This window comes from Salminus brasiliensis, chromosome 23, assembly GCF_030463535.1.
Source record: "Salminus brasiliensis chromosome 23, fSalBra1.hap2, whole genome shotgun sequence".
NCBI lineage: Eukaryota > Metazoa > Chordata > Actinopteri > Characiformes > Bryconidae > Salminus > Salminus brasiliensis.
Genome location: NC_132900.1, coordinates 13044783 through 13060398, shown reverse-complemented (window position 1 = coordinate 13060398; position 15616 = coordinate 13044783). Strand labels below are relative to the sequence as shown.

At 41.5% G+C, this 15616-nt stretch overlaps 1 protein-coding gene across 1 annotated transcript in view; it reads right to left on the bottom strand.

The window, feature by feature from the left end:
• Positions 1–1795: 1795 nt before the first annotated feature.
• Positions 1796–15616, bottom strand: part of LOC140546217 (uncharacterized) — a 39484-nt gene continuing 25663 nt past the window's right edge. Inside the window, exons 32-42 of the mRNA XM_072669449.1 lie at positions 14747–15013; positions 13648–13908; positions 13108–13371; positions 10057–10323; positions 9536–9796; positions 7472–7729; positions 6205–6465; positions 4776–5066; positions 4417–4653; positions 2928–2972; positions 1796–2745 (exon numbers count right to left, since the gene is read on the bottom strand). Coding sequence (XP_072525550.1) covers positions 2465–2745; positions 2928–2972; positions 4417–4653; positions 4776–5066; positions 6205–6465; positions 7472–7729; positions 9536–9796; positions 10057–10323; positions 13108–13371; positions 13648–13908; positions 14747–15013 — 2693 coding nt within the window. The 3' untranslated portion in view covers positions 1796–2464. The remainder of the gene's footprint in view (positions 2746–2927; positions 2973–4416; positions 4654–4775; positions 5067–6204; positions 6466–7471; positions 7730–9535; positions 9797–10056; positions 10324–13107; positions 13372–13647; positions 13909–14746; positions 15014–15616) is intronic.

Here is a 15616-nt window from a genome sequence, read left to right as displayed (position 1 = left end):
GGCCCTCCAGAATTAGAAATTGGCAGGTCTGACTTTTCATTTACTCTTGATTCAGTGAGAATGTTCTTGTTATACATTAAGAGGCACAAGTAAGGTAAGTGAGATGCATCCATATACCCTTCATTACTATACAGTTCTGCCTTCTTCTGGACACCACATGCAACTTCAGCATTAATAGTGATTCAAATAATCACTGAGGAGTAGTATTTACTGCTCTATGTGTTACAATACAAGGAAAACTCCCGCTCAGAATTTGGCCTGAAGTGAAGAGCATGGTTATTAGTAGTAATTGCTGCAGACAGAGTATGACTATACTAGACTGAGTATGTTCTAAATCATTAAATAAGCACTGTAGTATGTTCCTTATAAATTCAATATAAGAATTTAGAGATTTTTTTCACATAATTTGGCACTTTTCCATGTTGATTAATAAGCCTTAATGCCACACCAATGAACGTAGAAAACATGGATGCTGTGGTTCTATTCCCTTTCATTCTGTAGAATTGAAGCCGAAACTGTCCGTCATGTCAAATTTGCAACCAGAGACAAACTCGGACTCAACTACTCCGCCTTCACTGAGCTTACAGCGCAGATCTGAATTTTTCCCCTGGACCCTCAGTTTGTCTGGCTTCAACGGTGGAAGTGCATCTCATGTCAAGTTTCATTACATCTCAGCTACTTCACGTAATTAACAAAGATTTTATAAACTAATGAAAAGACATTTTAGAGTGAAAAATTGGAGGTAATTGGCTGTTTTGTCGCTTGTACATCTGGAAACAGACAGAGCTACACATCATACTGCAACCAGCCTGCAACCAGACCTGTTGCACTGTCCGTGTTCTACACTTAGATGTATACATTTGTTTTGGCTTGGAGGTTGTTAAGACTTGATACATGCACTACACCGTTTTACCTCTACTATTTTGGTTACATTCTAACACACAGCATCAGATGATATTCTAAATCTTCATGAACTGACTGTATTAGAGCAAGGAAATCATGTGTTTGAGGTCACCAGGATTGCAAATTCAATTTGCAAAGGTGAAAAGTAGTGGCTTCCAACCATAAGGACCCCTACTAGTCAGAGGATATATAAAGGTAGCTCTATATAACTATGTAGGGGAGAGTGGGGCACAAATAGTAACAGTCTGAACTTTTTATGTAGATAAAAAAAATCATGGAGACAACAGGGTTCTGGTCATCTCATATTCTTATAGCTGTTAGGCTTCTTATAGTCTGCTTAGGGAATTTTTAGCATTATCCGACTTTTGCATGTTTTTTGTGGATAAATCACTAATATATTACACTGTTCTGTATGTTGTATTACAATATTTTGATGCATTTAAATAACTCATAGTGAGATAGAACCCGTTTTTCACACAGCCGGGTTAGTCGTAAATGATTTCTTACGTCCAAGACTCTTAATTAGTGTTTCACCAATACCGTTTCTGCTCTGATACTGGCACTTACACACAGTATCAGAGTCAGCAATAGAGAGCACAGATACCATAAAGCTTACTGATGTCCTAATTTTTATTTGATTTGTTTTACATACAACATTTTAGTTTGACTTCAAATGAATGTTTTAGCAAGGTTGAGTTTCAGCAGCTTGATTAAAGGCCACAAACTGAAGTTTAGTACCTTTTTACACAGAGACGTGTATCTGAATGTGAAACTGCTGCAGAAGCACTTTCTGTTTCTAAAGTGGTATTTTTTCACTGCTCTGAAATGTGAATTTTAATTACCAATTAAAAAACTATTTGGTCGAGCTTAGCAAGACTATGCTTTCCCTGTTTCTGCCTTGTGGCAATTTGTACTTTTTCATAGCTCTGAAACTTGTGCAGTACCTCAACCAGTAAATGCTGTTCTTATATCTTGTATCTTAGCGTATTATATCTTATTTGGGATAAAATATAAAAGTATGACCTATAAAAAGTGGAACACAATAAACATCAGAATTTACAGCATCTATCCAGTATTTAAGTGAGAGCTGGTGTCAGTATCAGTCCTCGGTATCTGCAAATACTTAAAATTTGGTATCGGTGCATCCATACTCTTATTAAATTTAGCAGATTTTTTTACTGACTGTTACACCTAGCCCTGTTGAAGAGGTTTTCATTTTAAAAATGATTAAGCAGACATTAAAATATTAGGTTGTGCCCCTCTCTCCTCTATAACAAAAGTACATGAGGTGATTTCCCACAAGAATGATAATGCATGAGTTTGATTTGATTGAAAGTCAGAAGCTTGTAAATATTTTAGTGTCTGTTCTCCCCCTGTTAGGAGTGAACAGCTCCATCTCCAGATCCAGTCCCTTTGGGACGTACTGTAGTTTCTCAGAGTAAAAAAAAGCTGATCTAGGATCAGTCTTCCTCCAACATCTTCCCAACATCTTACAATCTGAGCTCATCCTAGATCAGCGATCTCACTCCTGAGAAACGTGACCCACGCGTATCATCTGCCCTTAGCTCAGATCCGCGGTGCGAACACACACGGATTCTGAGTAGGGCCCTCTGCTGGAGGAAGGGGTTGTGGCAGAAAGCGAGACGCAGTAGGTTGTGGCTGGTTTGAGATCTGAGATGATTGAGGCCTCTCCGTACACGGTCATGTACACGGGTTCGGCTGAGCTGGACTGTTCCCGGATCAGCAAGGAGTAGAACTCCGCCCCCTCCACACGAGTCCATTCCAGCCAGAGAGAGTCAGCTGTCACCATGGTGAACTGGGCCTGTGGACTGCTCAGCTCATCTGCGGGTTTGTTTTATGTGTTCAGGAATTAGTCTGTGATGCTCTGTTCTTTTAGCAAATTGAATCAATTATTTTGTTAATAATACAAATGTTAAATCATGCTAAATTCATTATATTCATAATTAGTAATCATTAGATGTGTTTTTTTTATGTAATCAAAAACTGCAATGGCACAAACTCACCCATTTTTGTCGGCCTTAAGTCTCTCCTCACACGAGTTGCTATCACTAGTAAAAGTAAAGGGGTAAAAGTCAATAACCATATTATCACTCGTAGACAATAACAGTGCTACTGCTTCCGAATAAAAGTAATCATCTGCCTAACTACCTAATTAGGTATTTCATATACTGATTGTCTCAAGCTTTACTGCTGATATTCCAAATCCAGTCTTTGGGCTTGCAAGGTTAGTCCACATCTATGCTTCTCTTTTACAGTTGGTGGAAAGTTTTCATATACTCATCATGGACATGAATATCATGACAATATTGTGCTTTTATTGATTCGTCTGAACTGTTCTGGGGCAGAATGAGTGACCGCTTACAGTTTTAATAGAAAATGTAGAAGATAAGATAGATGGAAATTTTGCACAGGGTTCTGGAATTAACAGTCAAATATACATACACCTGCTTGGATGTTTTAATTTAGTGGTGCTAAAATTGCCAAAATGTCTTTAACTACCTGTTAGTGTCTTCTTTGTGCCCACATTCATTATGTGTTTAATTCAGTCTTATTGCCACAGGTGAATAAAACCAAGCACCTAGCTATGCATTCTGCCTTTACACACATTAGTGAAAGAATGGGCCGATCTAAAGAGCTCTCTGAATCCCAGCATGGTACTTTTATAGGATGCCACCATTGCAACAAGTCAGTTGGTGAAATGTCTTCCTTCCTAAGTATTCCACCATCAACTGTGAAACGACAGACCATGTTAAGTTACAGAGGCTCACAGTGCAAAAAAGTCTTCAGGAGGACAATGACCTCAAACACACATTAAGGATGGTCAAGAAATGGACAAAACAGGCTAACCTTAAGCTATAAAAAGTATATGTGGACTGTGCTTAAAACTTGGATTTTTGCTCAAAATCAAACAAATGGAGTTATGCAGTAACTAAAAGTTTGGGAGAAGGACCACGCCCAAACTCCTCTCTATTACTACGCACTTTATAAAAGAAAACGCACCCCACCACTGCCCCTGCACCTCCTGATGGTGCAATTATGCTCAACCTCTGCCTTACAGGACTCCAGCCCAAATTTCTTGAGTTCTCCTTCCTTGCTTCAGCCAAGCAAGCGTGGTCCACACTTATACTCACAAAATATAACTGAACTCTACCAATTCTGCCAAGAAGAGTGATTAAATATCCAACCAGAGTTCTGCCAAATGCTGTGTTGATTTTAGAACGCCCTTCCAAAAATACATGCACCACTTTCTTGTAGTTTATTTTAAATATGTATTTTGCACACGTATTCTGTCCCAGAAAAAAATAACAGTTTAAAGGAATCATGGTTTAAAGGAATCAAGTCCAATATTGCCATGATATTCATGTCTATGATGAGTGTATGTTAACCTGGGCCAGGTAAACATTACATATCATATAGAAGCCATCCGAAATGCTGGCAACCATCTGTATTACTGTGGCGCTTCAAAAATAGGAACATTACTGCATGTCTTACCATGCACATCTGAAGTGCCCGCACTCTCCCCAGCTTTATTGCCAGCGGTAACGACGACCAGGTTGCTGTTGACATTGGTGACGGGGCAGGAGAGCTGAGTCGTGTTGCACAGTTGTGTCCGGCCGTTGGAAGTCACTTGGTACACGTGGTACATGGTTGCATACAACGAAGCGTTCCACGCAACCACAGCAGAGAAGTTGGAGCCAGTGAAGGTGACAGACAGAGGAGGACAGGGAACTGTGGGAGATAAGAGGGTTTGATTTTATTACTGCAATGTAAGGGAAGCATAAAGGGACAACTGGGAAGTGTTATGAGGTATATTTAAAATGTTTGATTGAGCCTGGGCAAGTGATCCCTACCTGAGATCCCTGTGACGACTGCTGATGGTGCGCTGGTGCCGCCGGAATTTTGAGCCCTCACATTGGCGTTGTAGGTGGAGCTGCAGGGGATGGGTGTCTCAAAGTATGTGCGGTTCGTCCAGTATGAGGTCATTTGGAAGAGGGACTGGGGTTCACCCTGAATGCTGCCAGAAACTTCCAGAAGGTAGCGGGAGCCGGGGCAGTTTACAGTGGACCAGTAGGCCCTCAGCAGCTGACCCTGACCCATCAGCACACTAGGGACGACCCAGAAGCTGGCCGGAGGACACGGTGCTGAAAGCAAGCAGGAGAAAGAGGGATTCATATGCTTAGGTTAGTCTTAATAGTCATAACCCTCTGGAGTCTAAGGGCATTTTCTTGATCATCTTAAATTCACATTTAAAGGCACTTACATATACACAAGAATACCCATGTGAACAGATGCTCTGACCCTAAACCTGAAGAATTTAGGCTGATTTGAATAAATTCTTAATAGTTCATAATAGTAAACATAGTCATAATAGTAAACATACCTTTACTCATGTGGTTTAATTGCTTTTGTGCTTAAACTGGGTTTAACAGTCTTAGCTTTACAAAGGTGATGAATAAAATAGCCTATAAATGGCGAGAGGCAGAAGACAGGTTTCTGAGTGTCCATTGGTCGGTTTCACACAAAACGTAGACAGACGCACAAAACCATCAATAATAGATGTGAGGCATATGACAGGCACGCAAATCCATTAATCCATCAGGTACACATGGAAAGAGGCAGAGACGAGTATCTTGACTCGTCTTCACAGCCTTATTGCGAGTCATGTACGGTCTGGTAGTAAGATGTATTTGAAAGGGCGGGATCTACAGATTCAGGAAATTTTTAAACCATATTCCTGTGCTGTATTATCGCAAAGATATTAGAAGAGACATTGAGAAACATTGCATTTGATGCACCAGTGCGTTCGTAGACTCCAGAGGGTTTTCTGGCCACTTTATTAGATACTTTATTAGATACGCTTTGTACTGCCTCTCATGCTCTCTAAAGTATACCTACCTTATAGATCCACTATATAGGTGTAGAATTACACACTGTTACTCAGTTGTGGTTGTAGGCTATTCATCTGCCTCTCTTTATTCTCTAGAGGAGCTACAAGGTAGGGGACTGTAAAGTGGCTATTGAGTGTATGTTAATAAGAGTGAGTATGTCTATTTTTTAGGTGGGAATGTTTTGGGACAAGCTTCAGGCAGGTACTACACTATTCATGACATTGATCTAGGAATACTTTTACACACATTTACTTTATCAGTGGTTCTCGGCCCCAATCCGTTTGTTTCCTGTGCTTTAACCAACCCATTTGTCTGACTGTAACTGAGTAAGAACATTTGTAAATCTGTAATTCTATAACAAGCATTTTTGTTTGTGTTGATTTGTTCATACCTCCTCCTCCTGTAAGTGTCTTGCTGTAAGAGCTGTTGCAGACTCCGTTTGAAGCCAGCACTGAGAAGTTGTACACAGACCCGCACTGCAGGCCCTGCAGGACACAGGAAGTGTTCGCAGTCTGGCAGTGGAGTGATTGGGCACTGTCTGACTGGGCAGTGGCAAAATACTGCACAGCCTCTGTTTGTGCAGCCCATGACAACACTGCAGTAGCATTCGCACACTGCATATCCACAGACAGGTTCGTTGGCTGGCAGGGTGCTAAAGAGCAAAAACACCAGGGGAAAGATTCAGACATGCTAAACACTGATACAACTGATATAACTGGTTTAACCCTAATATCTACACACAGTGGAAGATTTAGGCATGGACGACACGGGCAGTCCCCCAAGGCTGCATTTTGCCAGAGGGTATGAGGGGCCCACACACACACACACAAAAAATCAAAATAGTGATTTCGCTCGTCACTAGTGATGATATGGCACCGTATTGGTCAATTAACTTTGGAGAGGGGTATCAGTAATAGTCTCATTGTTCTGTGTCTCCTCCCTGTTTCCCCACATTCTCCTTATTGCATTCAGCTGTTATCAGTATCTAGCCCCACTCTTCTTGTTGTTATTACCATGTGTTCATTGTCCTGTGTCAGACTTTGTAGGTCTTTTTTCTGTGTCTTTACTGAGGCTTGTGCGTGTGCTCATGTGTCTGTTTTGTACGATTTGTTAATTTATAGCCAGTGTCCTAGCAATCAGGGAGTAGTTTGACCTCAATTCTCCCTGCTGGAAGCCTGGGATGGCAGGGAGCAGGGAAATCTCTCCAACAGCCCACCTCTATATGGACAAGAGTATTGGGACACCCGCATCCAAAGTATTGGATGAAGCACTATCATTCCAGAGAACACAACTCTGTTCCACAACTCTGGGGTGCTTTATACCCCCCTTCATGTTTATCTGCTCCAGATAGTCCTATTCTATTGGCAGTACTTCTCTGCAACTTAAAGTAGCTAAATGTATCCATTATAAGGAATGTCCACAAACATAACTTAGTAAATGAGAGTTTATTAACCATAACAGTGATATTTTTTATGGCTTTTTTCTGGTGATGGAGGAGGAAGTTCACACAGAGTGCCATACATGCTAGACCCGCATTGTCTAGGTAATGCTGTTTGTAAATTTATCTATGCCAAGTAATGTGTAAACTGTACATTTTACAGTCAGTTAACCTGAACATAAAGTGTGTGCTGCTTGTGCAGAGTGTAGATTGGTCTTACCTGAACTGAGAGCCACAGGCACGCTGGGCACACTGGAGCAGCTGTTGCCTTCAGCAACCACTTGCACTGAGTAAGTGGAGCCACAGATGAGGTTTGTGAGGACGCAGGTGGGTGTTGTACTCTGGCAGGAAACGTTGCCGTTGTTACCCTTACCAGAGACATGGTAGGAGGTCGCCCCCGAGCTGTGATCCCACACCACTACAGCTGAGTTATTAGCACATTCCGATACTACAGAAACATTGACAGGAACACAGGGTCCTGCAGAAAGAGAAATATTCAGATGCAGTAACTGAATACTGGATACAGGATTCTGAAAAGAAAAGAAATTTATGAAAGAAGGAAAGCATGCATATTCACTCAAAAAAAAGTGTTTTGAGGTATTAAAAATGTCTTGGGGATTTCCTGAAGAATAGGTTAGGTTAGGCTACTCTATTTATACTCAAAGAAAAATTGTATATTTAGTGTATGAAGAGTTCTCCACTCCCCAGCCCTCTATGCCATGGTACTACCTATTCATCTGAGTAGAAATTCAGTATACAAAGAGTGAGTGTTGTTACTTAAACGCGGGTTAGTTCTCCTCTTTAACTGTCTGGTGTACAAAGCCTCTAGATTAAAGCCTCTGTGACTCACCAACCAGCCTACACTTGAATACTGGTTATGTATGTTAAGATTTCCAAACCACGTCACCAAAGAGAAATATAAAACTGATTCAATAAAGGCTTGATAAAGTAAGGTCATCATGGTTTTGCCAATGTGGAAGCAGGAGGCTTCTTAACCAATACTTAATTAAACACTGGTGCCCCTCATTTTACAAACAGCTTCATAATTTGCTTCAAAGTTCAATTTTAAGTCAATAACTGTCCCGAGATATTTGTAAGATATTTGTAAAAATGGTATATTACTAAAATCCACTGCAGTGATTCTAATTGTTTCTGAATGTAGTACAATTTGTTTTTTTTGTTTGTTTTATTTAAAATGTACTCTTGATGCAACACTATGTAGCAATTTTACCTAAAAATAAGAGCTTAAAATGGTTTTGATGCTCCACTGACTTTAATGGGCCTCTTTTCCACTGAAGGCTTTATCCTACTCTTCCATGCCAGTGTGAACTCTTTTGACTGATTATGGATCCTGTTCCTTTTTGCTTTATTGCTAAATCAGGACCAGGAAGTGTACTCAAAATAAAAAAGCATCTCATAATAATTAAGCAGTTAAGACATAATAATTAAGACAGTTGTTGTCGTTGTTGGATGTGTCTGATTTCACATTTCACATAGTGAGCATGTTAGCATGCTAACTAAATGTGAAATGCAACTGTAAGTTTTTAAGGTTGTTTTGGCTAACTCTATTAGAACAGACTGCACTCCGCAAATGCAGAATTAAAAAAAGAATGAGCTTACACAGCAAGACACAGTCTCCGCCATTTTCTGTATAGGAAATATAAGGTGACACTAAGGTGGAGCCAATCAGTGGATCCCTACATCATTAGGCCCTCCCACCAAACGGTTCTGTACCCCCAAGTACGGTTAGCTAACTGTGCTGAGAAAACCGGCATAAGCCTTCCCTGCTGAACCGGAAACTGAACTGAACTGGAAAAGGGTTAAGAAGCTGCAGAGAGAATAGCATGTCTGTCATGTCCACTTCGGGCCGGAATGCTGCTACTGCTCTACGAGTGGAGCTGCATGAGACCTCTCGTATGAAATGTGTAACTCTTCAGTCATATTTCTGTAAAATCTCTAAATCACCCCAGTCACATGTTTCATAGTTCTGAATGCTAAAGCTTTAAGTGAGATTTGTATCCTGTAGGGGTAGTAATAGTAATTTTTAAAAAAATGAGAAAACTCTCCATCAGACATTAATATCAACACGTTGGATCTTTTTTATGATAGCTGTATGACCAAGCTCAGTACTTTTGTCACTTTCTCTCAACAGAGACCAGAATAAAGGTCAATGGCACCAAATTTAACAGCTGAGCTGGAATCAACTCCCCACCACAGATCATAACTATACTCCTCCTGACAGAATCCTAGACTAGTTGTGACTCCACCTATTCGATTATCTCACCAGTCTGCAGGCCTGAGGGCAGGGCTGTTGTGGAGTTACACTGGTCGTTCGACACGGTCACTGAGACGCTGTAGTTTTTCCCGCAGGCCAGCCCACTGATGTTGCACTGTGAGCCCACTCCTACACAACTTAGTGGTGGCTCAGATGAGTCCTGCAGGGTGGCTGTGTAAAGGGCGGTGCTGTTACTGGGCTGCCAGGACACCACAGCAACACTGGAGCTGCAATCCAGCACAGCTGTAACCGTGGCAGCTGAGCAGGGCCCTGCGGAAGAAACACAGTACCATTAGTACACAGTCCCAATGATTTTAAACATTGTTCTTTACACTATCTCAAAAGTTCTTAACTACCTTCTTCAAAAACGTTTTATGTTGTATTTATGTTTAGATGCATGTGTCTTAGTGTGATCTGTCATTTTTACAAGCAAAAGGTGCCTAAAATCTTTACATAGAGCTGGATTATATAAAGTACATGAGGGGTTTGATTAAATCTGTTATTCTCAATCTGTAGGTCAGGTCCCCCACCTGTGTGGAGTCTAGCAGGTAGACTAGGAGTGCTGTTGCACTGTTGGTTGCTGGCAGTGACTGAAAAGTTGTATTCCTGGCTGCAGTGTAGATTGGGAAGACTGATGGTGGACAGGTTAGTGTTGAGAGACAGAGTGTGGCCGTCTCTGTTCCACCCATTCACCACATACTCGTCCGCTCCTGCTGTGAAGTTCCAGTTCAGTATGGCTCCTGCAGAACCACAGCCAGATGCCTGCACCACAGTCAGCCCAGTGGGAACACATGGACCTGAGAAATACACATAACACAAAAGCCAGGAAGGGTTTACAAACTCTCAGAATGCCCAAGAAAGCAATGGATTAAACAACTTCCTGTGACAAACCTAGCCTGAAACAGCAAACACACACAGTGTGGAGCGTTAACTGTGTTTTTCTTCTTGTGGGGTCGTAGTCTGTTTGGGCAGTTTCAGCAGGCTATTTTAAAATGCTACTATTAAAGCAACATTATGTAGAAAGTTTCCTTAAAATAACTTTTAAATTTTAAATCAAACTGATGCTCCACTGACTGACTGTAATACAGAGAGGAGCGTCTTTATTATAGCAGCTCTAGGCTCGGCTTGCTGCTAACAGCACTATGTAACGCTTGCAAGGACAACGCGCAACACTGCTTAACCCAAGTAAAATTAGTGTACAATCCTGTCATATTACTCAGCATGACAGTCCACATGCTACTTTCACTTTCAATGATGGTTCTACATCACATGTGTCCCAAGTGTGGCCGAACTGATACATAATATCCTGTAACATCAATGAATGCAGGAAGCTATTCTAGACATACTTGTAAAACTACAGACAGAGATTACTGACAAAGATATTGTCAGTAATCTCCTAAAGAGTCCACCCTCATTATCAGCAGCACATAAGACAAATGCATGTTAGGGGATCGATAACGAGCGTGTGGAGGCAGTTGCAGGTGATGCGAACATCACTAGCGCAGCCTTATCTAAAATCGCTACCACTGTGTTTGCATTCTAGATGCCAGCCTCGTCCAACATAGCTACTGGACATCTCACCAGTCTTAATATGTGTCTTCAGACACGTATCAACCACCGGAGAGCTACCGAAACCATGAGGAAACATTAGCTGAATTGAAATTGTATACAGCACCTTTAAAGACGCAGAAGAAGTGTATTTAAATTAAAAAGAGGCACCCTAGCCAGGTTCCGAACAGCAAATGTGTAATTTATTGGTATAAAATGGCTTTTGTTGGACAAATAACAGTTGCCCTCTTTTCTCTAAAGAAGCACATTTTTCCACCACTAGACCTAGACTTACCAGTTCTAAAGAACACAGGGGGGCTCCGTTGGCTAATGCATTTCTGGTTCTGCCCCTGCACAATCACACTGTAAGACTGTCCACAGGGTAAAGGGGCAGAGAATGCAGAGGCAGGTGTATTATAGCTCAGAAGCAACCCTTGATCTCCCAATGCAGTCACCACATATTGCCACGACCCTGGGGCATCTGACCAATCTAGTACCACCGTCTGACTGGCACATGCCACCTGGGCCGTCAGGTTTTCAGGCTTGCATGGTCCTGACTTTCTTAGTTTGGACCAATGTTTAGAACAAATCCGGATCAAAATGAACAATGTTTTGGTTCGTTTGAAGTGTGAACACACTTTTTTGGTAGATTCTGAATTTTGGAGCAATTACAGGAAGTTGAGGAAGGCCATCATCACCAATTAAACAATAGAAAGCATATAGGACGATTACACAATATGGAGGAAAGTAGTTTTATCCTGCTTTTGTTGGAGTATCTGTCTCTACTGTCCTGGAAGGATTTTCTATTTGATTTTGTAGCATTGCTGTGAGGATTTGATTGCATTCAGCGACAAAAGCAATTGTGAAGGCAGAATGTTGATCACCACCTCACCCCCAACTCCTCGCAAATATATTGAATGGATCACAATCCATACAGTTTCCCTGCTCCTCAGCTCAATGCTGGGCTTATACCCCAATAGCCACGCTGGGGATTACAAATGGCACAAAAGGTTTATGTTTATCTGCTCCTGAGAGTCCTATTATATTGGCAATACTAGAGTAGATGTGTGTGTTTTCTTGCATATCTAGTCTGAGCAATGAGTGCAACTTATAGTAGCTAAATGCATTCACTAAGTGTGTCCACACATACCCTCCTGCAAATCAATCAATGGCAAGAATTGGGAGACGCAGCCTACGCAGGTGATGACAGGATGCCAGTTTATCCTACACAGTTCCTTAGTGTTCTCACTGACTTGAACTGTGAAACCGAAACTAAAATTGTTTTCTACTGTAACACACCTGATTCTGATATAATTTAGAATTTGTTAATAAGTCCTGGACTAGAAAATACACTAATTCACTCAGACAAGGGTTAGAGTTTTACAGAGTTGCCTTTAGAGCAAAACAGTTGGAAGTACAGATTTAAAGCAGCGCAAGGGGGAAGGGGGTATTTCTTGCTCCTAAGCTCGTAATTCACACTAAGTGAGCCACCATTAAAGCCAGTAAAAACTTTACACATGCATTTCTGGACAAGCTGAGAGATACAGAACCATCACTGAAAATGAAAAGGTCTCGCCGACGTTACTACATGGCTTCACACGCACATCTATGTGTCTACACATTGTGAAAGTGCGTTTCTATGACCAACTAGCGTCCTAAATCTGCAGATTCTAAGCAGTGCTGTGTTTTCTATCACTACATCAACTAATTCTGTGATACACCTCTAATAATTACCCTTCAATAAATATGTAATGCAATTCAAAGGACAATAATAACAATGGGCTTATAAAGCGTAAGCTCTTAGGTATCATGACACATTGGAATGTGTCTTCCTTGTTTACATAAAGGAAAAACACTGACTGAATGTGTATAGTTATTGTTATGCCCCAGTGCCTACATTTGGCTCAGGATTATTGTTTATTTATATTAATTATCATTAATTATATGTTGTAAAATATATTAGAAAAGGTCATTAAAAGGCCATTACACTGCAGGACTGTGTTCCCATTACTTATGCAGGCATGCAGACTCACTGGACTGGAAGGTGGTGTTGGTGACAGTAGAGATCTGGCACTGCTGGTTGATGGAGGTAAGAGTGAGGTTGTAGGTCTGTCCGCATTGAAGTGAGATGTTGCAATGGTTCTCCTGGGAGGAGCATGAGTTGAAGTAACCTCCTGACCCCAGGACTACAGCCGTGTAATTGTCCACCCCGGTGCTATAGGCCCAGGAGAGCAGGGCGGTGTCTGTGGTGCAGTCCATCTGAACTGAAACACTCGTGCTGTCAGGTGAACAGGGGGCTGCAGAACAACAGAAACAGGGTTATGACAGATTTAAGATTTTTAAATTGAATGAACTGAATATTCAAAAAATCAATCACATTAGTTATTAGTGTAATGAATTATTATTAATCAAATCTGTCATGCTCAATTAGAACACTAGGGAAATATTTTCAGTTTAAAAAGCAGTAAATTTGTTATATTGTGTGAGTAGATGCAGTAGTTTCATCACAGTTTATATCACATATAGTCAAGGACTATCAAAGTCACTTCATGCTACCATTACACATCATTCACCTGTCAGCAGGTTGACCGAGTCGCTGTTGGAGCTGTTGTACACCTGTCCGAGAGCTTGTACGTATGTGGTGTACACCATCCCACAACTGAGCCCTGGAATGCTGTAGCTGGTTTGTGAAGTGGCATAGGTCCTTGAGTCACCGTTCCGGCCATCCAGGAACACTACATAGCCCACTGCGACCAGGCTCGCATCCCAGGAAATGGAGGCAACATGGGTCGAGCAGTTCGCTCTAGCCCGGACATTCTGTGGAGGACAGGGTTCTGCAAAGTACATGCAAAGGGGTTCTCATGGAAATTGGAGTCTCTAGTGCTTATTTTATTCTTTTTCAGCTTATAACCCTCATGAGCCAGAGAGTCAGCACTGCATCAGAACTTGATTAACTAGATCGAGGTGTTGCAGCTGGGCTTGAACATAAATGTGGATATGTTTGGGACGGGGATGGAGAGTTCTGATTTCTCACACTTTTTCTAAATACTTGAGTTCACATTTAGCACCATTTCTGGACTTATTTTGGGGAAGGGCTCATTGTCGCAGGTTTGTTTTAAACAGGAACATTTTCAGAACTGAGAATATTCCATGTGTGAAAATGCTAAAAGCGGACACAGCTGGCAAAGTGGCAATGCGGTTGTCCGGCATGTGGATGCCTCTGGAATGGTTAGAAAAGCTAAGAAAGCTAACCCAGCTGACCAGCAACAACTCTTTAGCTAGCTAACCGCATATTGTGCCAAGAGAACTCAGAGAGGACAGCAACAGTATCCGGCAAATGTGATTAATTACAAAAATATGTTTTTGCGGCAGTGGGTCGTCTTGGTGACTTAACCTGCGTGTGTGTGAAAATGCCATTAGAGCTTAGTGACCAAACAGACAATGAAAGAAGTGATGTTTTAAATGTACTGAATTCATAATTTGGTTTACATAATTTCTACATTAATAGAAAATATGACGTATGACATTTTTGTTATTATAAAAAAAACAATAATGCTTGTGTAAAAATAATAAACACATTTCTCTATACACCTCTTATATATATATATATAATTATTTTTATTTTTTTTATATACATAAATAAATACCTAAAGGCTCCGTCATAAGACTGACCTGTCATAAGTTGGTAGGGGTCAGAGGTGGCAATCCCGGTTCTGTTGCAGGCACCGTTGTGAGCTGTGACAGTGACAATGTATATCTGTCCGCACTGCATGTCTGAGAGAGCACAGTAGGTGTCACTGGTCTCGGGACACGTAGCGTTCAGGCCCTGGGGTGTTTCTGCCAGGACAGTAAAACTGGTGGCTCCCTGGGTGACGTCCCAGAAAAGCATTGCAATGTAGAGGTCGTACTGCACTGAGAGGTTCTGTGGAATGCACGGCTCTGGGGAGGAAAACGGTCCAGTTAGCCAAAAGATTTTAGAGCTGAAAGACAGAATTTCTGTGCTTTATCAAATAAAAAACAAAGCTCTTATTGACTCTGCTGGAACCAACACAAAGGATTACCACCGGGTTGGATGGCAGTACCCGCCAAGCAGCTACTGCAACAGACAAGGTTGAGGATCCCTGGTCTCTGCAAGGGGCTAAACCCAAAGCTAGGGAGATCAGCTGCTCCACACCATGGCTGGCTGAGCTTTGGGTCGTTGCTACTGGAGGTAGAACCCTTCGCAGGCCTTCTGCAGAGCACTCTCTCTTATTTCTCTTCATCAAAAGACAGAAGTCTCCCTAAACAGTTGTCTTGCACTTGTCTGATTCTACCAGCTCTACATTTATGACACTTTATACAGAACATTTATGGCATTTGGCTGATACTCTTATCCAGAGCAACATGCATATGAATTGCATTACACAGGTAAGCTAATGTAGCATTAGGAGACTTGCCCAAGGACTCTTACTGGTGTAGTGAGAAGGGCTTGCCCAGCTGGGGAATGGAAACCTATTTCTGCCAAGGTGGTGTTGTTACCCACTAATCTACATCCTTCCTGGT